General features: G+C 35.5%; 3 protein-coding genes across 3 annotated transcripts; 1 reads left to right on the top strand and 2 right to left on the bottom strand.

Moving 5' to 3' along the window:
• On the top strand, positions 1-1,304 carry LOC117920960 (lignin-forming anionic peroxidase-like). The gene is made up of 4 exons (XM_034838685.1): positions 1-243; positions 340-531; positions 628-793; positions 910-1,304. Exons 1-4 carry the CDS (start codon positions 1-3, stop codon positions 1,302-1,304), a joined length of 996 nt encoding a protein of 331 aa, XP_034694576.1.
• Positions 1,305-4,006: 2,702 nt separating this feature from the next.
• LOC117910946 (lignin-forming anionic peroxidase-like) lies at positions 4,007-5,615 on the bottom strand. Its single transcript, XM_034825460.1, has 4 exons — positions 5,268-5,615; positions 4,982-5,173; positions 4,706-4,871; positions 4,007-4,578 (listed from the first exon to the last, which is right to left on the bottom strand). Exons 1-4 carry the CDS (start codon positions 5,496-5,498, stop codon positions 4,187-4,189), a joined length of 981 nt encoding a protein of 326 aa, XP_034681351.1. The 5' UTR covers positions 5,499-5,615; the 3' UTR covers positions 4,007-4,186.
• Positions 5,616-16,430: 10,815 nt separating this feature from the next.
• On the bottom strand, positions 16,431-17,944 carry LOC117903918 (lignin-forming anionic peroxidase-like). The gene is made up of 4 exons (XM_034819828.1): positions 17,637-17,944; positions 17,355-17,546; positions 17,079-17,244; positions 16,431-16,955 (listed from the first exon to the last, which is right to left on the bottom strand). The coding sequence occupies exons 1-4, from the start codon at positions 17,877-17,879 to the stop codon at positions 16,561-16,563; spliced, it is 996 nt and encodes a 331-aa protein (XP_034675719.1). The 5' UTR covers positions 17,880-17,944; the 3' UTR covers positions 16,431-16,560.
• Between the last annotated feature and the right edge of the window lie 3,913 nt (positions 17,945-21,857).

The following is a 21,857-nucleotide window of genomic DNA, read 5'->3' as shown; positions in this document are numbered from 1 at the left end:
ATGGGCTTGGAAGCTGGGAGCTCAAGATGGCCTTCCTGCGTGTCTCATGCATTTCTTCTTGTTGCTGGGTTATTGATTCTCTCAAACATGCCATGTGAAGCTCAGCTTTCTTCATCATTCTATGATAATACCTGTCCAAATGTGCTCAGTACCATCCGGACAGCCATAAGGACTGCGGTATCCCGCGAGCGTAGAATGGCAGCATCTCTGATTCGTCTCCACTTCCATGACTGCTTTGTTCAGGTGTTCATTCTCATATTTCCAACTCCATTTGGTTCGGTCAGAAATTTTTTTCTTGGTGAAGAAAGTTATTAAATCTTTGGATTAATTATATTTCAGGGCTGTGACGCATCGATCTTGCTTGATGATTCCCCCACCATTCAAAGTGAGAAAAATGCACCTAACAACAACAATTCAGTTAGAGGGTTCGAAGTCATAGACAATGTCAAGTCTCAGGTGGAGAACGTTTGTCCAGGGGTTGTATCCTGTGCAGATATTCTTGCAGTGGCAGCACGAGACGCATCTGTTGCAGTAAGTATTCATTAATCATTAATCATTACCATCACTTGATTAATCTTTATACACCAACTTCATGATGATATTAATTTAAAATTCCATTCAAAATAGGTTGGGGGGCCAACATGGACAGTGAAGCTTGGAAGAAGAGATTCCACCACTTCAGGCCTCAGCCAAGCTGCAGCCAACCTTCCAACCTTTAGAGACGGCCTAGACAGGCTTATTCCCTTGTTCAGTAGCAAAGGTTTAAGTACAAGAGACATGGTTGCTCTTTCAGGTAATTGGAACCCTCAACAGGTCTTACTGAATCAGTACTTAGTGTTGGAGTTGTAGTCACTTGTCACCCTGCACTTGTCTGCTAATTATAAGTATTTAATTCATTAAAATATGCAGGTTCCCATACAATAGGCCAAGCAAGATGCGTGACCTTCCGCGATAGAATATACGACAATGGGACTAACATTGATACTGGCTTTGCTAGTACCCGGAGACGCCGGTGTCCTGTTAATAATGGGAATGGTGATGACAATCTTGCACCCCTGGATTTGGTGACTCCCAATTCTTTTGATAACAATTACTTCAAGAATCTCATTCAAAGAAAAGGCCTCCTTCAATCAGATCAGGTACTTTTTAACGGAGGATCTACGGATAGTATTGTGACCGAGTATAGCAAAAGCCCTTCAACTTTCAGTTCTGAATTTGCATCTGCCATGGTAAAAATGGGAGATATCGAACCTCTTATTGGCTCTGCTGGAGAAATAAGAAAAATCTGCAACGTCATAAACTAATTTGTCCACGATTTTTTCATTCAAATCGAAGTGTCAATATCAATGTTAGTGGACGTACTTCTTTGTTTTTTTCTTTGTTTTCGCTGGTACCGTCATTCTTTGATTTTTGTATTTTAGAATGCATTGTGGCTGTTGTTTGATGGCTTTGGGAAAATTCCCTTATAAATTTGTATAATTCTTCTACTCTTATTTAAATATGACCGTCCGATCTGAATATGGCAATGCCTCTAATGGCAAGCGATCATGTTTTGTGAATTCATCATTCCCCTGCTAGGTGAATATGTGTAGTCTTAGATGAGTGCATGATTTACTAATGAAAGTCATTGCATACATGGGGTTATGATGGATATGGAACAAATAGATTGACTTACCCACCATCCAAGTATTGAAATCAACAAAGACGTTAACTGCTTGCAATATTAACCAATGGTTCTGCCTCAGAAAACTTTCATCTAGTTTAGCTCTGAGATTAACCAGCCCAAGATATTTTTTCTATAATTATGATGGGGTAGTTACTATAATTATTCAATTTTTTAGTTATTTTATTTGTGTTGATCATTTTGGTAATAATTTTTAGATACGATCCCTTCAATGATTCTTACCACCATGACGTGGAGGGTAATGGTGTGATATGTGCATCTGTGGACATTCTTCCCACAAATATGTTACATATTTGTAATGCATATCCTTAATTTAAATGTGATACAGTCAAAAAATTATGTTCACATAACCAGCTGTGCTAACAAATTAACAAAATTTTCTTTGTAAATCATTCGTGGTTTCTAACCATTGAAAATCTTCGCCATTTAACGACTTCAACCTTTTATGCACTTTTCATAACAAAATGTTATATCCACCTTCATCATCAGTCACAATTTAAAATGCAACTTGGGTACCTAGTTTAGGTTAGGTTAGTTTAGTGGCCAATGCAAACTCTAATCTTCGCATTTAGAAAATTAAACATTGCATTTAAGTCACTCTCATTTAAAGTCTAATCCAACTTCATTTTTGAATCTTGGATTGAGTTAAGGTTAGACTTAACTTGGGTTAATCAGATTGATCAAATTGATGTAGTTAGGCATGATTGGATAATGTTGAATCGATTCGTAATGTATTTTTAAAACTCCTTTGTATATATTTAGATCAATATTTAACAGGTAAACGAGGTAGGATTTTAACATGATAGAAGTAAAATAAATATATGTATCTTTCTAATAAGATTAAATAACAAATGACATAATTATAGTTTTGATTTTTTTTCCTTTAAAATTTGAAATAACAAGTAAAATAAATAATATTATATAAGATGACATAAATAATAATAAATACTATATAAATATTAAATCATATTTAAATTGAAGTTGTTCAAACCATGACCTGAGCATAGCCCAAATGAAGTTTACATTGAAAGAATTTAACCCAATTTGAAATAGAAAAACATGATTTTCCAAATATACCTAGAGATGATCGGACCAGCCAACGACCTTAATCCGAATGGTACGGTACTTGGTCCAAATGCCAACCCCTAAGCAAATGCTCAAACACTTTTAGATGCCCACCAGATGTCAATGCCAATGAATGTTGTGCCCTCCACCTCAAGTTGTAACATAAATAAGCTATTCGTTATACAAGTTTCTACTCACAAGTAGAGTTGGAACGTACTTGGAAAATTATGTAGGTCTGACTCCTTCAAGTAAACCCACCAATGCCCTTGAGAGACTCACTTGCCATTATGACTTGTCATTTAGCAATCTGTTTTCAATCGTATAAATATTATCCACTCTGGGTTTAAAGAGTCATTACAACTTTAAAATGCATTTATTTAGTTAATAGGAGTCTGTACTTATATAATTTTAGGGGATGTTTCTCCTATCCGATGTGGAATATCACAAATAATCTCTCATTCAAATACAACATCCTTATTGTGTCTTATGAGATTATTGGGTAAAATAAACAAATACCCCAGATGGGACCAAACAAACTCCAACACTAGGATCGGGGATTAACTTTGATACCATTTATAATGACCCAATCGTATAGATATTGTTCGCTATGGGTCTAAGAAGTCCTCATAACTTCAAAATGCGTCTATTTAGTAAGGAACTTATACTTATATAATGTCAAGAACTTTATCTTCTATCCCATGTGGAATACCACTTGTCACCTCCCTAGTTTAGAGGAATTAAACCTATTTTCCACATCTTGTCCTATGTTTAGATTAAACAAATTTTAGTGTCGAAGATATGTTTGATGTGTTCATCTTGAATATTGTATAATCTAATTCAATATATTATTTGTGGATTTTTTTTATTGCTAATCAATATATATACTACCTACCTTAAAAAATTGGGCAATAACGCTGAAATCAATTTTATATAAATAGAGTAAATAGATCACAATCATTAATTAATGAATTTTTGTAAGTTGCATATGAGATTTGATAATCCTTTTCCTGAACAAATTTAATGAAGCATAACTTTATTGTAGTTTCATCGGAACATTGGTATTTGTTTCTTTCAGGAAGATATTCATACTGAAGTTAATTAAAAAATGATGATGTATAATATTTTAATTTGCTCGGGTAAGCTGTTAGTTAATATTTATATAAGAGAGACAAGCAGACTCCCAATGATTAAGGATGTATTTTAGTAAGAGAAAGAAAAAAAAATTAAGGAGCCAACTAAGGGATGGACCGAAATAGATTAGAGGACAACATCAATAAGAATTTATTATAGAGTACAGAATGAAATAATGACATTAATTTTCATAATATGATCCATTAAGACGAACAATATTGAAGGAAAAGAAGGAAATGAAGGGAAGAAGTATTGAAAAACATTATTGACACTTCGAGATTTTGAATGAAGAAACTGGTGGAGTAATTAGTTTATGACGTTGCAGAATTTCCGTATCACTCCAGCAGATCCAGTGAGAGGTTCGATATCTCCCATCTTTACCATGGCAGATGCAAAGTCAGACCTGAAAGTTTTTGGGCTCTTGCTGTATTCATTGACAATAGTGTCGGTGGATCCTCCACTAAAAAGTACTTGGTCGGATTGAAGAAGGCCTTTCCTTTGAATGAGATTCTTGAAGTAATTGTTATCAAAAGAATTGGGTGTCACCAACTCAAGGGGTGCAAGATTGGCATCACCATTCCCATTATCAGCAGGACAACGGCGTCTCCTGGTACTGGCAAAGCCAGCGTCAATGTCAGTTCCATTGTATATCCTATCACGGAATGTCACGCATCTAGCTTGGCCAATTGTATGAGAACCTGTATTTCCATTCAGTGAATTCATCAGTACTATTGAACCATGAATATACATGATGAGAAGGGATGGAATTGAACTCCATCATTACATATACACATGAAAATAATGCCTCTTTGGGTTTCCACTTACCAGAAAGGGCCACCATGTCTCTTGCACTCAAACCTTTGCTGCCGAACAAGGAAACAAGCTTGTCGAGGCTGTCCCTAAAGCTTGGTAGGTTGGTTGCAGCTAGGCTGAGGCCTGAAGTGGTGGAGTCTCTTCTTCCAAGCTTCACTGTCCACGTTGGGCCACTAACCTATTTGATACACATGGGATCGGAATTAATCTTCAATGTCACCATGCAATAGATATAACGTTGAAGTGAACATGCTAAGGGTAAATAATTGAGGATAAATGTATACTCACAGCAACAGATGCATCTCGGGCTGCGACTGCAACAATGTCTGCACAAGATACAACGCCTGGACAAATGCTCTCCACCTTGGACTTGATATTATCTATGACTTCATACCCTCTAACTGAATTCAAATTATTAGGTGCATTCTTCTCGCTTTGAATGGAGGAGGAATCGTCAAGCAAGATTGATGCATCGCAGCCCTGGAATCAATTAATTAATCCAGTGACTATTCAATTTTCTCCAACAACTCCTAAAAGAAAAATGAAAATTCTGAGAGTGAGATTGAATCAGTACCTGAACAAAGCAATCGTGGAAGTGGAGACGAATCAGCGATGCTGCCATTCTACGCTCACGTGACACCGCTGTTCTGACAGCTGTCCGGATGGTGGTGAGTGCTGTTGGACAGGTATCAGCATAGAATGTTGGAGATAGCTGAGCTTCACAAGGCATGTTTGAGAAAATGAGGAACACAGCAAGAAAAATGCAGGCAGGAGAAATGCAGGAGGGCCAACTTGTTAAACCCATTTTCCCTCTAAGTGCAGGCTGGAAACTGACTAAGTGTGGTTTGTGCAGGAAGGCTTTAAAACCCGTAGAGAAGAACAAGGAAATTGATGAGAATTGTACAAGCCCTGCACCCTATTTATACTCCTCGTAAATGAATATGATCATAGCAGACTAGCAGTTGGTGGCTTGGAATGCATCAACTACATGTTCATCAAAGTCGGCCTTATAATGAAGACGGGCAACTAATAGTTTTTAGGAAACCATCAGGAAACTGCTCCACACCAAGCCTCAAGAGCATGGATCCCCGCGTTGGGTCAAAATTTTCAAAGTCAAACTTCAGTGTTTCATTCTAAATAATTTGTTTTCTTATGTCTTATTTCGGCAGATAGCAGATGTATGCAATATGTTCTTTACATAAATAAAGCTCACATTTTTCTTACCTGGAAAAGTCTCTAAGCCTTGGATGCTTTCTGCTATATTAATTCAAAAACTTTGGGCGTAACATAGCCGTATGCTTTAAGAATAAATTTAATAATAATAAAAATAAATGTGAACTTGTCGCCATTGTCTTTAAGGTGACAGCAGCCCAGGATTTAATTATGTGAGCGTCCACTATGATTGAACTCTTCAAAGGGGAAACCCGAGATCAATTTTAATAAATTAATTCAATAGTAATAACCAATGAAATGGTCGTCTCTTGTATGCCATTATTGAACCATATGTATGTAAACAAATGGATAGAAGTTAATTTTGAAATTTTTTTATATTATGTTAATAGAATCACATGATAGAAGATACCTAGCTGATCAACAAGAAAGTAACTGTCCAGGATCAGCTGCAACAAACCAAGATCAGGTGCAACAAATTGAGGTCAGCTGCAACAAACAGAAGCCGGTTAAGAACGTCTTGAAGAAGGAAGTTAGTTAGTTAGGTTGTTGTAGATATAAATATAAGAAAACGTCAGTGTAAAAGACTCATCATCTTTTCCTAATAGACAATGAGAAATATTGGTTTTTCTAAAACCCAGTTTCTGAAACACAGTTTCTAAAACTTACATGGTATCAGAGCTTTGGTATTTCTTTTTTTTTACAAGACTTCTTCTTCTTCTTCTTCATATCAGTTTTAGTTCTTTGTAGATAACCTCCATTCTATTCATGATGAGTTCAACACAGTCATCAGGGTTACAAGCTGGTACCCTACCTTCATCTACCGGTGCTACTCAAACAATGCAGATGCTGAATCATGCATTGCCGATCAAACTTGATTGAAACAATTACATTCTTTGGAGAACACAAATGGAGAACGTTATCTTTGCCAATGGTTTTGAAGATCATATTGAAGGTCTGAAAATTTGTCCACCTCAGAAAACAAGTTCTAGAGAAACAAACCCAGATTTTGTTATGTGGCGACGATTCGATCGCATGATCCTTAGCTGGATCTACTCCTCACTCACTCCTGAAATCATGGGCCAGATAGTTGGCTATCAATCCTCTCATGCAGCCTGGTTTGCTTTAGAACGAATCTTTTCGGCTTCTTCAAGGGCTAGGGTGATGCAACTACGCCTAGAGTTCCAAACCACAAGGAAAGGTTCATTGACAATGATGGAATACATTCTTAAACTAAAGAGTTTGGCAGATAATTTGGCGTCCATTGGAGAACCTGTGACTGATAGAGATCAGATCCTCCAACTTCTTGGAGGTCTTGGGGCAGACTACAACTCCATAGTAGCCTCTCTTACAGCACGTGAAGATGAGATGTCTCTCCACTCTGTACACAACATTTTACTCACCCATGAACAACGACTTAGCTTTCAGAATTCAGTTGCAGAAGATAACGTCATCTCTGCTAATCTTGCTACACCACAATATCAACATTTCAACAATAAAAGATCCTCTGGTCAAAATAGACAGTCTGGGTTCAACACAAGAAGAGGTACAAATGGTGGGCGCTCACAATCATCTCAGCATCGACCACAGTGCCAACTTTGTGGCAAGTTTGGCCACACCGTGGTTCGCTGCTACCACAGGTTTGATATTAACTTCCAAGGCTACAATCCTAATATGGACACCGTTCAAACAAATAAACCAAATGCCAAGAATCAAGTGCAAGCTATGATGGCATCTCCTTCCACTATATCTGATGAGGCATGGTTTTTTGACACTGGTGCTACACATCACCTATCACAAAGTGTTGATCCACTCTCAGATGTACAGCCATACATGGGTAATGACAAGGTGATTGTTGGGAATGGTAAGCACCTTCGTATTTTACATACAGGCACTACTTTCTTTCCTTCCTCTTCTAAAACCTTTCAACTGAGACAAGTACTTCACGTTCCTGATATTGCTACTAATCTCATTAGTGTCTCACAGTTTTGTGCTGATAATAATACTTTCTTTGAGTTTCATCCTCAATTCTTTTTTGTCAAGGATCAGGTCACCAAGAAGATACTTCTTCAAGGAAGTCTTGAACATGGCTTATATAGATTCCCTGCCAGATTTGTGCCTTCACCTGCAGCTTTTGTCTCTTCTAGTTATGACAGGTCTTCCAATCTTTCTTTAACAACCACAACTACACTTTGGCATTCTCGGCTTGGACACCCTGCTGATAATATCTTGAAACACATTCTTACCTCTTGTAATATTTCACATCAATGCCATAAAAACAATGTCTGTTGTGCTTGTCAATATGCAAAAAGTCATAAATTGCCTTTCAATGTGTCTGTTTCTAGAGCTTCTCATCCTTTAGCTTTACTTCATGCTGATCTTTGGGGCCCTGCTTCCATTCCGTCCACAACTGGTGCACGCTACTTCATTTTGTTTGTTGATGATTTTTCTCGTTTCTCTTGGATTTATCCATTGCACAGCAAAGATCAAGCATTATCTGTATTCATAAAGTTCAAAAGTCTAGTTGAAAATCAGTTTAATTCTCGGATACAATGTTTACGGTCTGATAATGGTGGTGAATTTAAAGCCTTCTCTTCATACCTTGCTATGCATGGTATTAAAAGTCAGTTTTCTTGTCCATACACACCTGAACAGAATGGTCGAGCGGAGCGCAAATTACGACATATAATTGAAACTGGTCTTGCTCTATTAGCCACTGCATCCTTCCTTTCAAGTTTTGGCTATATGCATTTCATACAGCTATTTTCCTTATAAATCGGCTACCTACTAAGGTTCTCAATTATCAATCTCCCTTTCAAATTCTTTTTGGCAAATCACCAAATTATCACATCTTTAAAATTTTCGGTTGCTTATGCTACCCTTATATTCGACCATACAACAAAAATAAACTCTCCTATCGCTCCAGTAAGTGCGTTTTCCTTGGCTATAGTTCCAATCACAAAGGTTATATGTGTCTTGACCCCTTGTCAGGTCGTCTCTATGTTACTAGGCATGTTGTGTTTCATGAAACGGTGTTCCCTTTTCAGTCTGCTCCAGATCAGTCCTCATCTGCAGTTACTATCCCCACTCCAGCCCTTCTTCCTTTCTCATCTCCTCCCGTGTCCTCACTACCTTCCCATACAACTCCTTCCACCTCAAGCCCATCGTTAACTAATATGCCTTCCTCCACTATTTCTTTACCAGACCTGATACAAGTTCCTTTTGCTGACATCTCCACTTCTGAACCTCACCCTACTAATCAGCATCCCATGGTCACACGTGCAAAGAATGGCATCAGCAAGAAGAAGGTCTACTTCTCATCTCACATCTCTGAACCTACTACATTCACACAGGCTGTTAAAGATTCAAATTGGGTTATTGCCATGGAAAAAGAGTTTTCTGCTCTCCAAAGAAACAACACATGGCATCTAGTTCCACCACCCTCCAATGGCAATATAATTGGTTGTAAATGGGTCTACAAACTCAAATATAAACCAGATGGAACAGTTGATCGTTATAAGGCCCGATTAGTTGCACAAGGATTTACTCAAACTCTGGGTCTCGATTATTTTGAGACTTTTAGTCCAGTTGTCAAGGCTTCTACTATCCGCATTATACTTGCAATTGCACTCTCATTTAACTGGTCAGTTCACCAACTTGATGTACAGAATGCCTTTCTCCATGGAGATCTTGAAGAGCATGTGTTTATGCAACAACCCCCGGGCTTTATCAATTCTCAATATCCTTCTCATGTTTGCAAGCTTAACAAGGCTTTATATGGCCTTAAGCAGGCCCCCCGGGCATGGTATACCAAACTCAGCACTTCACTTCTTGGCTGGGGATTTCAAGCTTCTCGAGCTGACAGTTCGATGTTTATTCATCATTCAACACATGATGTTCTTATTTTACTCATTTATGTAGACGACATACTAGTAACTGGCAGCAATTCAGCTCAGGTTTCCTCATTTATTACCCGGCTCAATTCTTCTTTTGCTCTTCGTGACCTGGGCTATGTCAATTATTTTTTGGGCATTGAAGTAGTTCGTTCTGGTACTATGTTTCATCTCAGTCAGCACAAGTACACACAAGACCTCTTATCTCGCACAGCCATGTTGGACTCCAAGCCTGCTACTACTCCGGGATTGTTAGGACAAACATTATCTCATCTTGATGGTGAACCTCTCTCGGATGCCACCTTATATCGCAACACGGTTGGTGCGCTTCAGTATCTTACCCTTACCAGACCAGACATTTCCTTTGCTGTTAATAAAACTTGTCAATTCATGGCTACACCCACTACTACTCATTGGCTTGCTGTGAAACGGATTTTACGATATCTCAAAGGCATTGTATCCTATGGCATTCAGATGCAGCAGTCCACCTCGTTGGATATTCATGGATATACTGATGCCGACTGGGCATCTTGTCCAGATGACAGAAGAAGCACCGGTGGCTATGGCATCTTCCTTGGTCCGAATTTAGTGTCATGGTCTTCCAACAAACAGAAGGTTGTGTCTCGCAGCAGTGCAGAATCTGAGTATCGCGCTCTTGCGTCTGCTACTTCAGAGATGATTTGGATTCAATATGTTCTACAAGAACTTTGTCTCTCTTCCTCCTCTCCACCTCTACTTTGGTGTGATAATAAAAGTGCAGCTCACTTGGCTGCAAATCCCGTGTTCCATGCTAGGACCAAACACATTGAAATGGATCTTCACTTTATACGGGATCATGTTCTTCGTAAACAGCTCGTCATTCAGTATCTTCCTTCTGTTGAACAGGTTGCTGACATTTTCACTAAACATATTTCAAGCTCCCAGTTCCTTAGTTTCAGAACGAAGCTATCTGTTGTTCCCTCTCCTGTGAGCTTGCGGGGGGATGATAGAAGATACCTAGCTGATCAACAAGAAAGTAACTGTCCAGGATCAGCTGCAACAAACCAAGATCAGGTGCAACAAACTGAGGTCAGCTGCAACAAACAGAAGCCGGTTAAGAACGTCTTGAAGAAGGAAGTTAGTTAGTTAGGTTGTTGTAGATATAAATATAAGAAAACATCAGTGTAAAAGACTCATCATCTTTTCCTAATAGACAATGAGAAATATTGGTTTTTCTAAAACCCAGTTTCTGAAACCCAGTTTCTAAAACTTACATCACACACTATTGAAACAAACTTGTGAGAGTAGGCTTGATTTGTTCAAGTCTGAGTGCACAAACTTGTATTTTGCTTGGGGATCTGTAGGCGTGTGTGGAGGGTGTGCCTGGATGAGCTTGCATAGGGTGGTGCATTGATCAGTTGATAAGTGGAGCTCACGTAGGGAATTGGTGTTGATGTGCCTACATAGAGTCACACACAGGACCTTTGTGCAGCTTGTACCTATAGACCTATATGGCTTTGATCCTCCTTCTGCATATGTAGAATGATTGTGCATACCTTTGAGTAGGGTACTTGAAGACGTGGTTTTAGCTTGGTCCTTTTCCCCTTTGGACTTTCCCTTTTTATAGTTAGTGTAAAGTCTTTGGATAGATGACGTTGGTTGGTTTGACTTGACTGCTTGGGGTGGATTTTATATGGGTACCTGTTTTAGGTAGGGATGCTTCAGGTACGTGATTTTAGCTGCATCTATCGCGATGCACATTTTTTGGGGGAAGTTATTTTTAGTGGTATCAGTACTCAAGCCTTCTTGCCTTGCTTTCTTCCACTTTACCTTGCTAACTCTTTCCCTCAACTTCCGTTTTGATCCGTTGTAATATTTTTCCTTCTAATTCATTGCATGAACCACTTCAAAAACCTAAAAACAAATAATAAAAAGATCAAAAGCAACAGTCTAAGATATTAAAAAAAATAAATTAAACAATGGATGAGTTCAAATCACCTCAAACACACCAAGGCTCTTTAGAGCCTATTAAAGTGTTGAGTTTAGGTACTTATTGCATTGCCTAAGGAATTTGGAAACTGTATTGGTTTGAATTTATACCAAATTGACATTAGAGTTCTTGTCCAGCTTCTATACTATCAAATCAACAAGTTTTAGCTCTTATCCTTTCATGTTGAATGACCCAATTGCAACTGGTTTATTATCAATATGATTTGATATTAGCCTTTCCTTCATTACCTTGCTCTTCTTTCTGTAAGTTTGAAAAAAAAATATATATATATAGTGCACTATGGTGTCAGTTTGAATTGTTATTACGTGGTTTGACTTTTTTCCATGGTTTTTTTTTATATGTATCTTTTTGCATAACCAAGTCTTCCAATAGCATCTCCAACCTCTCCACCTTCCAATATGATTTGATCTTTGAGTTGCCTTGATACTTGTATTTTGACACCTTTTACCCTCTTTTTGTTGCATTCTCTACTACATTGAATCATTACTACTCAAATAGAGACTTAGAATATTTATAAGCTAAAAGATACTAATTTGCACTCAATGCCTCTTTATAATCTTTCTTTGAAGCATGAGAAAACCCTGATTTTGAGTGCTACTCGATGGCATTTATGGCTGCCATGCATTGAAATGAATAATATATTGAAAATATGTTGGAATTCCAATAAGAATAAGTCTAGATTCATTCCAAAATGAATATGAGTTTCTTAAGAATAGAATTTAAACAGAGCCAATTAATGGTGCAAAGTTTAAGAAGTGGCATTGCTAGGTGGTTAACTATATATTTAAATAACAAACTCTTGATAGACTTAAAATGATGAATTGGTAAGTTAATCTAATGATACTTCTCAATGTTTTAAAAACCGAACGGGACCGGCCGGTCCAACTGGTCGCATTTCTAGTCCGGTTTACTCTATTAAACCGTTTCGGTATAGGACCGGTCACGAATCGCTTAAACCAGTAATCGGACTGGTGACCCGGTGGAATCGGACTGTTCTAAACGAACCAAACAGTTCAAGTTACCCCCTTATTTTGTAAACATGGAAGGTTTCCATTAGGCTTAAATGTTTTTGGCTAAAGCCCATGCTGGCCCTTTCTTATTATGACAAAGCCCACACCCACCCCAACCTTTTTATGGGCTAAGTCTTGAGCTCAGGTGCTGCCTTTGCCCTCGATGAGGATGGCTTTTATATATATCATTTGCATTCTTATTCCTCTCAGAATCCGATGTGGGATTGCTAACTAAAATCAATGAAAAAAATATAACAAATCTCCACCAAGAGGGTTTGAACCTTAGGTTCTGTTATCAAACTAGGACACCATTCAGCTACATGCATTTTGTTATCTAATATGCCAAATAAAACAATATATATTAGATTTTAAAATTTTTTATAATATTAAATAAAAATAACATAATATTTTTAAAAATTATAAAATTAGTTTAAATTTTCATTTTTAATATATTCACATTTAAATATTATACATATTTTATTTAATAAAATTTAAAATATTAATATGATTTAATTTGATAATATCAAAGATATAAAGTAATACTATTGATTTTTAATTTATTCATATATATTTTAATTTTTTTATAATTATTTTTAATTTTAATAATATATAAATTGCATATTTATGATATCATCGATTCGACCATGGTTCGACCACCGTTTTAACCAGTGAACCGTGAATCGGTAACTTTTCCGGTTCAATGACTGGTCCATGCCAGTTTTAAAAACATTGATACTTCTTTAAATTGATCTTCTCTATTCGCTAACATAATCCAAATAAGTAGGATATATACACCGCCTACCATACCATCCTAATATTGGTTTGGCAACTATTAATATGCACACTCCACTAAAGGTAAATGATCATCCTAGTTACATTTGAAATTTAGAACACACGCCCTTGACATATCTTCTAATTTTTGTATAGCTCTTTTTTATTTTCTATTTATGTAATGATAAAAGGTAGTGCTAAAATTCAATTGAGTATCCAAAGCCTCCTACAAATTTTGTCAAAACCTAGAAGTAAAGCAAGGATCCTATCAGACACGATGGAGGTTGGTAGGATTTATGTATCCTTACAATCTCTTTAATATAAAGAGAAGCTAAAAAGTCCAAAGAGAGTGACTCAAATAGGTAGAAAATGAGTAGATTTGATTAAGTGATTCACTGCCACCCAAACTGCATTGTTGCCTCCTAAGCTCTTCAATAATCTAGTAACAAAATCCTTAGAAATGTATTCCTATTTCTTCTTAAGAATGGGAAGTGGATGTAATTGTCTTGTGGGTGGTCGATGTTCAACTTTCACCTATTGGCATACTAAGCACAAGCTATGAATTGTATAATATCATCCATACAAAAGTGTCTTTCTTAAGTCTTCATCATTTAAGATATAAAGTTTAATTTTACAACTCAAGTTATCATCATGCGACAAGGAAAAGTCAAGCGCTTCTTTTGTAAAGACTTGATCTTGCTAATCAAATATCGTTATACCTTAAAATTGGTTAGATATGCTTCTAAATCAAAAATTCTTATTTAAATTTATGACGATTTGAAGACAATTAGGTAGAGCTAAAGGATCATTTCAAATTCAAAATGGTGATTTTGAAATTTAACTTATGTTTTCGAAACCTATTTTAAAATAAGCCTAATTCCAAAATCTATTTTGAAATAAGCCCAATTTCGAAATCACACTACCTCTTCAAGATTTTTCTTCCACCTCGGCAATTGCATCTTTGGCACTCCATCATCCCAAGTGGATTGCACATAATTGAAAATCAGGATTTTAGTTTTTTTTTTTCATTATTTTTAGATAATTATTTAGGAAATAAGTGTGAATAGGAGCATGTCACATGTTAATGTTTACTTTGCTATAAAAACTCCAATTTTATGTTTATGAAGATCATGTAGAGGATTCTTGAGGGAGAAGATATCAATGATTTTCATAGTTTGTTTTTCTCCTTTTTATTATTAAAAAAATACTGGTTTTAATTTCTTTGAAATAAATAGCGATTCTTTCTTACTCTTTCATGACTTGTACATATGAGTACATGTCCATGAGAGGCTAAAAAGTTATCTTAAGGTGAAACATTAAACTTAAGATTAGATCAAAAGGGAAATAATTAGTGTAATTAGACTAATAATTGAATTAATGAAAGGTTAGGACACCATTATTGAGATCAAAATATCATCTAGAGTTAGTTTTACTTTAGAGATGATACAATCACACATTTCTTGATACAGGGATTCTTAATAATTCTTTATTCTTTAAGAATAAAGAATAAAGTGGTAAAAACATTTCTTGATATGAGGTTTTGTCATTATTATCTATCTTTAAGGCAAATTTGTACAAAGTGGTAAAAACATAAAAATGTTATACCTAAACCCAAATTTATTTTTCATTCATCTTTAGGTAATTCAACAATAAAAGTTAGGATATAGATTAACTCTAAGATATGAAACTTATGTTGATCTTATTAAACCATGCATTTTGATTACCTTAAGAGTAGTTACATTATATATATCCTTATTTTGCCTAAAAATTTATACCCGAAGCTGGATTGTAGAACCCCCTAATTTTGATTAATTGAATTAAAAATCAATAATTATTCTTTAATTTAAATAAGTTCATTTTAGAAAATCTTTCTCCATATTTTATTTTTATTTATTTAAATTGGGTTTTATTATCTTTTTCAAATAATTAATCTTTCCAATCTAAAAAAAAATTGAACACAAGGTAATTCTAGAAGCCAACAACCCAAAATAGTATAGAGCTATAACCATATCTCTAATTTTTCTTGGTCAAGGTTATTATATATTTAGGCTTTAGTATTTTAATTAATTACAAGAAAGATACACGTTCATGTGTCCAAGCTCCTCTCTACTCATAGAAGACATTACATATCATCAAATAAAACAAACTAATCTATATAGGTTTTGAATACACTCATAAAGGCACTAAGTGTATTAGTCAAACCGAAAGGCATTACAGAGAACTTATAGTGCCCATATTTGGTACAAAAAGTAGTCCTCGGAATGTCATTACCCTTGACCCTCAACTTGGGGTAACCAGATCAAAATCAATCTAAGAAAACACACATGCATCTTGAAATCGGTCAAACAAGTCACCAATTCTAGGCACGTAAAGGATACTTATAGCTCATAATCGCCTTATTGAACTCCGATAATCAATTCAAAGCCGCAAGAGCCAATTTTTCTTTTTTCACAAACAAAACTGGAGCTTCATATGGTGAAATTAAATTTATATAAACAGAAGAAAATACACCATAGTCATTATAAAATTGCAATTAATGAATTTTTGTATGTTGCATGAGAATAATTTTTTTTCTAGAATAAATTTCATGCAGCATGGACTGTATCTTGTACATCATCACTTGGTATTGGAATTACATTAGAACTTTGAAAATTTTTTTATACTCAGGTATATAGTTATAACTAAGGTTAAAAAATGATGATGTATAATATTTTAGTAACTTTGCTTGGGTAAGCTAGTCAATGTGTCGTATAGACGTCTATGGATGCACCAGCCCCCCCAAAAATTGAGGTATGACTAATAATGTTAATGAAAAAAAAAAATTAAGGAAGCAACTGAAGGATGGATCAAAATAGATGAGGACAACATCAAGAATTTATTATAAAATACAGGATGCATGAAAGAATGACATTAATTCCATGATATGATCCATCATGACAAACAATGAAAGGAAAAGAAGGAAATGAAAGTAAAAAGTGTTAAAAAAACATTATTGACACGAGAGATTTTGAATGAAGAGACTCGTGGACAAATTTAGTTTATGACATTGCAAAATTTTCGTATCACTCCAGCAGATCCGGTGAGAGCTTCAATATCTCCCATCTTCACCATGGCAGATGCAAAGTCAGACCTGAAAGTTTTTGGGCTCTTGCTGTATTCATTGACAATAGAGTCGGTGGATCCTCCACTAAAAAGCACTTGGTCGGATTGAAGAAGACCTTTCCTTTGAATGACATTCTTGAAGTAATTGTTATCAAAAGAATTGGGCGTCACCAACTCAAGAGGTGCAAGATTGGCATCACCATTCCCATTATCAGCAGGACAGCGGCGTCTCCTGGTACTGGCAAAGCCGGTGTCAATGTCAGTTCCATTGTCGTATATCCTATCCCTGAATGTCACACATCTTGCTTGGCCTATTGTATGGGAACCTGTGTATCCATTGAATGAATTAATCAGTGTTGAACCTTGCATATACATGATGAGAAGGGATGGGATTGAACTCATCCACATACGTACACATGAAAATAAAGCCTCTTTGGCTTCCCACTTACCTGAAAGGGCCACCATGTCTCTTGCACTCAAACCTTTGCTGCCGAACAAGGAAACGAGCTTGTCGAGGCTGTCCCTAAAGCTTGGAAGGTTGGTGGCAGCTTGGCTTAGGCCTGAAGTGATGGAGTCTCTTCTTCCAAGCTTTACTGCCCATGTTGGGCCACTAACCTATTTGATACACATGGGATCGGAATTAATCTTCAATGTCACCATGCAATAGATATAACGTTGAAGTGAACATGCTAAGGGTAAATAATTGAGGATAAATGTATACTTACAGCAACAGATGCATCACGGGCTGCGACTGCAACAATGTCTGCACAAGATACAACGCCTGGACAAATGCTCTCCACCTTGGACTTGATATTATCTATGACTTCATACCCTCTAACTGAATTCAAATTATTAGGTGCATTCTTCTCGCTTTGAATGGAGGAGGAATCATCAAGCAAGATTGATGCATCACAGCCCTGCAGTTAATTAATCCAGTGACTAAATTTTCTCCAACAACAACTCCCAAAAGAAAAATAAAAATTCTGAGAGTGAGATTGAATAGGTACCTGGACAAAGCAATCGTGGAAGTGGAGACGAATCAGCGATGCTGCCATTCTACGCTCACGTGACACCGCAGTTCTTACAGCTGTCCGGATAGTGTTGAGTGCTCTTGGACAGGTATGATCATAGAACGTTGGAGATAGGTGAGCTTCACAAGGCATGTTTGAGAGAACGAGGAACACAGCAAGAAAAATGCAGGCAGGAGAAATGCAAGAGGGCCAACTTGAACTTCCTGCTGTTAAACCCATTTTCCCTCTAAGTACTGCAGGATGAAAACTACTTAAAAGTGGTGCTTGTGCTAGAAGGCTTTAAACCCGTAGAGAGGAACAAGGAAATTGATGAGAATTGTACAGGCCCTCCGATCCAATTTATATTCCTCCGAAATGATCATAGAAGTTGGTGGCTTTGAATGCATCAACTGCATGTTCATCAAAGTCGGCCATATCATGAAGACGTACTGCTTGATAGGAGTTTTCAGGAAAGCATCGAGAAATAGCCTCCAAGCCTCAAGAGCTTTTAGTTGTTGGAACAGATCTAAAATTTTGTTACTTCGAAAACCCCGCATGGATCCCCACGTTGGGTCAAAATTTTCAAAGTCAAACTTTATGTCTAATGCCGTCACATGGCCAACTTTTGTAGCTGCATGCAATATATGTTTATATAATGTCTCCCCCACGTGGGGATGCCTTGTGTATCAATTCCTTAATCTTCCTTTTCATCAAGATGCATTTAGCATGCTTTAAATTATAACACTACTAATTAACATTCATACTCAATTAATTGAAATGGACGCAATCATTATTCTTCATGAGATATATCATTTTAATTTCGGCTCATATGCATGCTTGAGACTTAACCATTTCATCACAAATAATTAATAGGAATTCTAAACTCTTAACCGTTTATATTGTATAATGAAAAAAGATAAAACAAAAGAAACTCACATTTATCTTAAGGGTCTTTATAGAAAAATTAAACCTTAGTAAATATACTTTAGTCCTAAGCAACACCATTTAAAAAAAAAATTGTATGACACCATAACCATGTATACAACACTTGCCTCCACTAGTTATATAATAATAAACATAATGCGATAATAATAATAATAATAATTTTAAGATTTGGACTCATTTTCCAAAAATCTGATCCAAATTTGAATATGAAAGAATTATTTACATTATATGAATTGTTCTTTAATAATATTTTACACTTCATGTCTTTTGAATATTATTACTGTTACTCAATGCGACTTCTTGTATTTCATGTATTCTGAATATTGTTGTTATTTATGTGATATGTTTAGAATTAGGAATGCAACTCAAGTCAAAGTATAGGTTGAATTTGGGTTATGATTAAGGTGATCGAGTTAGATGAGTTGTTTAGGTTTAAAGGTCAAATTCGGGCAAGATTGGATTGAATCTACATATAGTGACCTTTTAAACTTTATTTTTTTTTTCTTTTTATATACCAAAATTTATTTACAAGTAACGCATTATATCAAAATAACGGCAAAAAAAAAAAAAAAAAACAAATCATTCAATAAAGATAAGATAATATATAATATAATTAATTTTTCATTTTTATTTTTATTTTAAAATTATTTAAAAGGATATTAACGGAATATCATTATATAATATAATATAAATTATAAATATTATAAAATATTAAGAGTATGTCCGGTAATGATTTTAAGAAGTATTTTTAATCTTTCTAAAAATTGAAAATTTTTATATTTCAAATATTAGAAAAATTAAAAGCACTTTCTAAAATTACTATTAAACACATTTTAAATTAGATTAGGATCACTAAATCCTACACCAAGCCCAATTTAAATGTTAAAAATACTTAAATCTCACCATATTTGGAATAAATAGCTCTTTTTTTCAGCTAAAACATGCTACCACGATTCAATCTTGAAGGCTAGTCCTGATTCACAGGCGTAACATTCACGCATGCTTTTAGATAAGTTTATAATATAACAAAAATTGTAATAATTGTATGAGCAAGTGGTCGTCAAACTACAGGCTTTCAACATCTTCAAATCAAAAAGCATGTCGCCATTCTCTTTATGGCGACAGCAGCCCGCCATTTAATTTTATGAGCATCCACAATAACCAATGACATGAGGCTTCCTTATATGCCGTTGGATTATGTTATGTTAATAAAATCCTGCTATGTTAGCTGTCATTAAAAAAAAAAACCAAATAAACAATGAAGGGTAGAAAAACTAGCCTTAACAAAAGTGGGATATTACAATTTTGAAGTAATTGACAAAGTCACCAACCATGCCACCTTCTGAATTCCAATATTTTGACACAAGACAGTTCAATTCAAATCCATGCAATAACTAAAGTATTATTTGTTCTGCCAACCAGAGCCTCTTGATGCTTGATGGTTAGGTGTAAGGTTATTTGATCGAGGTTGTCCTGTAGCTTTGATGAACAAGTGTTAACAGTTTTGAGATTGGTTGGATGTGGACAAAGAGGAGCATGAATGTTAATTTTGATTTTGCCAAGAAGAAAAGGGTGAAGTTAAATACAATTTTCCTCCATGGACCCACTTATTAAAAGGAAAAAAAAAAAGAAAACAGTAGGTGGGTGATATTTTTTCCAGACCCGTCTTATTAAAAAAGAAACCAAAATGGGTCTAGACCCGAACCTGGATTATTATAAAAACAAATCTAAATGGGTACAAAGAAAGAAAAGATGGATATATTTAATATTTTCATTATCAATAAAAATAGTATTAACTATTTGTATTAAACCAATTTTATGTCAAAAGTAAACTATCAACAAACCTAATGTGTGATATCTCACATCTGGTAGAGGTTAACAGACTTAAAATTTTTTGTAGATTGAAATAGGATTGTGCCATTGATCTTCATGTGACTTTAATTCTTTGGCTCTACTTATACTCCATTTTTGCAGTTTGGATGACCCAAGAGTTCCCAAAATCATCTTGTTCATGAAAATGGTTGAAAAAATCAACAACTAATAGAATATACGGGAAAGCATAGCATACACAACTGACTAATTGGGGAGCGTGTTTAATACCAAAATCAAGTTTAAGATGTAGTATTTGCCCCAATCACCACGCAATATATGGCCTCATTCAATGACCGACATCATTGATGAAACACATGCATCTTGAAGTTGGTCAAATAAGTTATCAGTTTTTGGTAGAGGATACTTAGTTCTCATAACGACCTTATTGAACTTCCAACAATCAATGCTGAGTTGCAAGGGCAATTTTTCCTTTTGCAAAAATAAAATAGGAGCTTCATATGGTGAAGCACTAGGTCGGATGAAACCCTATCCAAATATATATATACACATATAACGACCTAAAGCTTTGGGTAATTATCTCAAATCGGTTCTATATAAACAGATGAAACTGTAATTAATGAATTTTTGTAAGTTGCATATGAAAATGAGTTTTTTTCTAGAATAAATTTCATGGAGCATGACTGCATTTTGCACATCATCACTTGGTATTATAATTTTATTATAAAATACAGAATGAAAGAATGACATTAATTTTCATATGACCCATCAAGACAATCAAAGAACCCATAATTATACTGCTGGGGCATAATAGTAGGTGGCATGGTCCAAGACCTATTCATCAATGTGGCAGGGAAACCTTGATGAGATAGGACAAATAAAGCTTTGAATGAAACTGCTGTCTTCCACAAAACATCTTGTGTCAAAATATTCAAAGTCAGGAGGCCGCACACGGCCAAAATTGGATAAGGGTGACCTTTTCAATTACTTCAAAATTGTAATATTCACTAAAAGTCTATATATAAGGTTCAATAATGGCACACCGAAGATGGCCATTTCACTGGTTATTATTATTGAATTAGTTTATTAAAATTGATCTAGGGTTTCCCACTTTAAGAGTTCAATTATAGTGGACGCCTATATTATTTTATGCTGGGGTGCTGTCAACATAAAGAGGGTGGCGACAAGTTCACATTTCTTTTAGAATAAATTTATTTTTAAAGCATGCGCCCATGATACGTACGCACAAAGTATTTGAAAAGGCTGTGCCCTGCATCACGCAGCTAGCCTTCAACAGTGAATTTCTGTAGCGTGTTAATTACAGTTGAAACCGGCAATCTATTCCAAACATATATATATTAATGAGAATATTATTCAGAATATCAATTTAAAATATAAAAAATATCAAATGTTACAAAAGTAAAATTCAAATAATATAAATAA

This window comes from Vitis riparia, chromosome 1 (assembly GCF_004353265.1).
Source record: "Vitis riparia cultivar Riparia Gloire de Montpellier isolate 1030 chromosome 1, EGFV_Vit.rip_1.0, whole genome shotgun sequence".
NCBI lineage: Eukaryota > Viridiplantae > Streptophyta > Magnoliopsida > Vitales > Vitaceae > Vitis > Vitis riparia.
The sequence above is the reverse complement of the archived record's forward strand: the minus strand, read 5'-3'. Positions and strand labels throughout refer to the sequence as shown.

Bases quoted from the DNA above. Each gene is read 5' to 3' on its own strand.
- LOC117920960 (XM_034838685.1), top strand. From the start codon at position 1: ATGGGCTTGGAAGCTGGGAGCTCAAGATGGCCTTCCTGCGTGTCTCAT. The intron at 532-627 runs GTAAGTATTCAT...CATTCAAAATAG, and splicing joins CACGAGACGCATCTGTTGCA to GTTGGGGGGCCAACATGGAC. The intron at 794-909 runs GTAATTGGAACC...TAAAATATGCAG, and splicing joins AGACATGGTTGCTCTTTCAG to GTTCCCATACAATAGGCCAA.
- LOC117910946 (XM_034825460.1), bottom strand. From the start codon at position 5,498: ATGGGTTTAACAAGTTGGCCCTCCTGCATTTCTCCTGCCTGCATTTTT. The intron at 5,174-5,267 runs GTACTGATTCAA...AATTGATTCCAG, and splicing joins TCCACGATTGCTTTGTTCAG to GGCTGCGATGCATCAATCTT. The intron at 4,579-4,705 runs GTAAGTGGAAAC...ATGGAAATACAG, and splicing joins AGACATGGTGGCCCTTTCTG to GTTCTCATACAATTGGCCAA.
- LOC117903918 (XM_034819828.1), bottom strand. From the start codon at position 17,879: ATGGGTTTAACAGCAGGAAGTTCAAGTTGGCCCTCTTGCATTTCTCCT. The intron at 17,245-17,354 runs GTAAGTATACAT...TGTATCAAATAG, and splicing joins CCCGTGATGCATCTGTTGCT to GTTAGTGGCCCAACATGGGC. The intron at 16,956-17,078 runs GTAAGTGGGAAG...ATGGATACACAG, and splicing joins AGACATGGTGGCCCTTTCAG to GTTCCCATACAATAGGCCAA.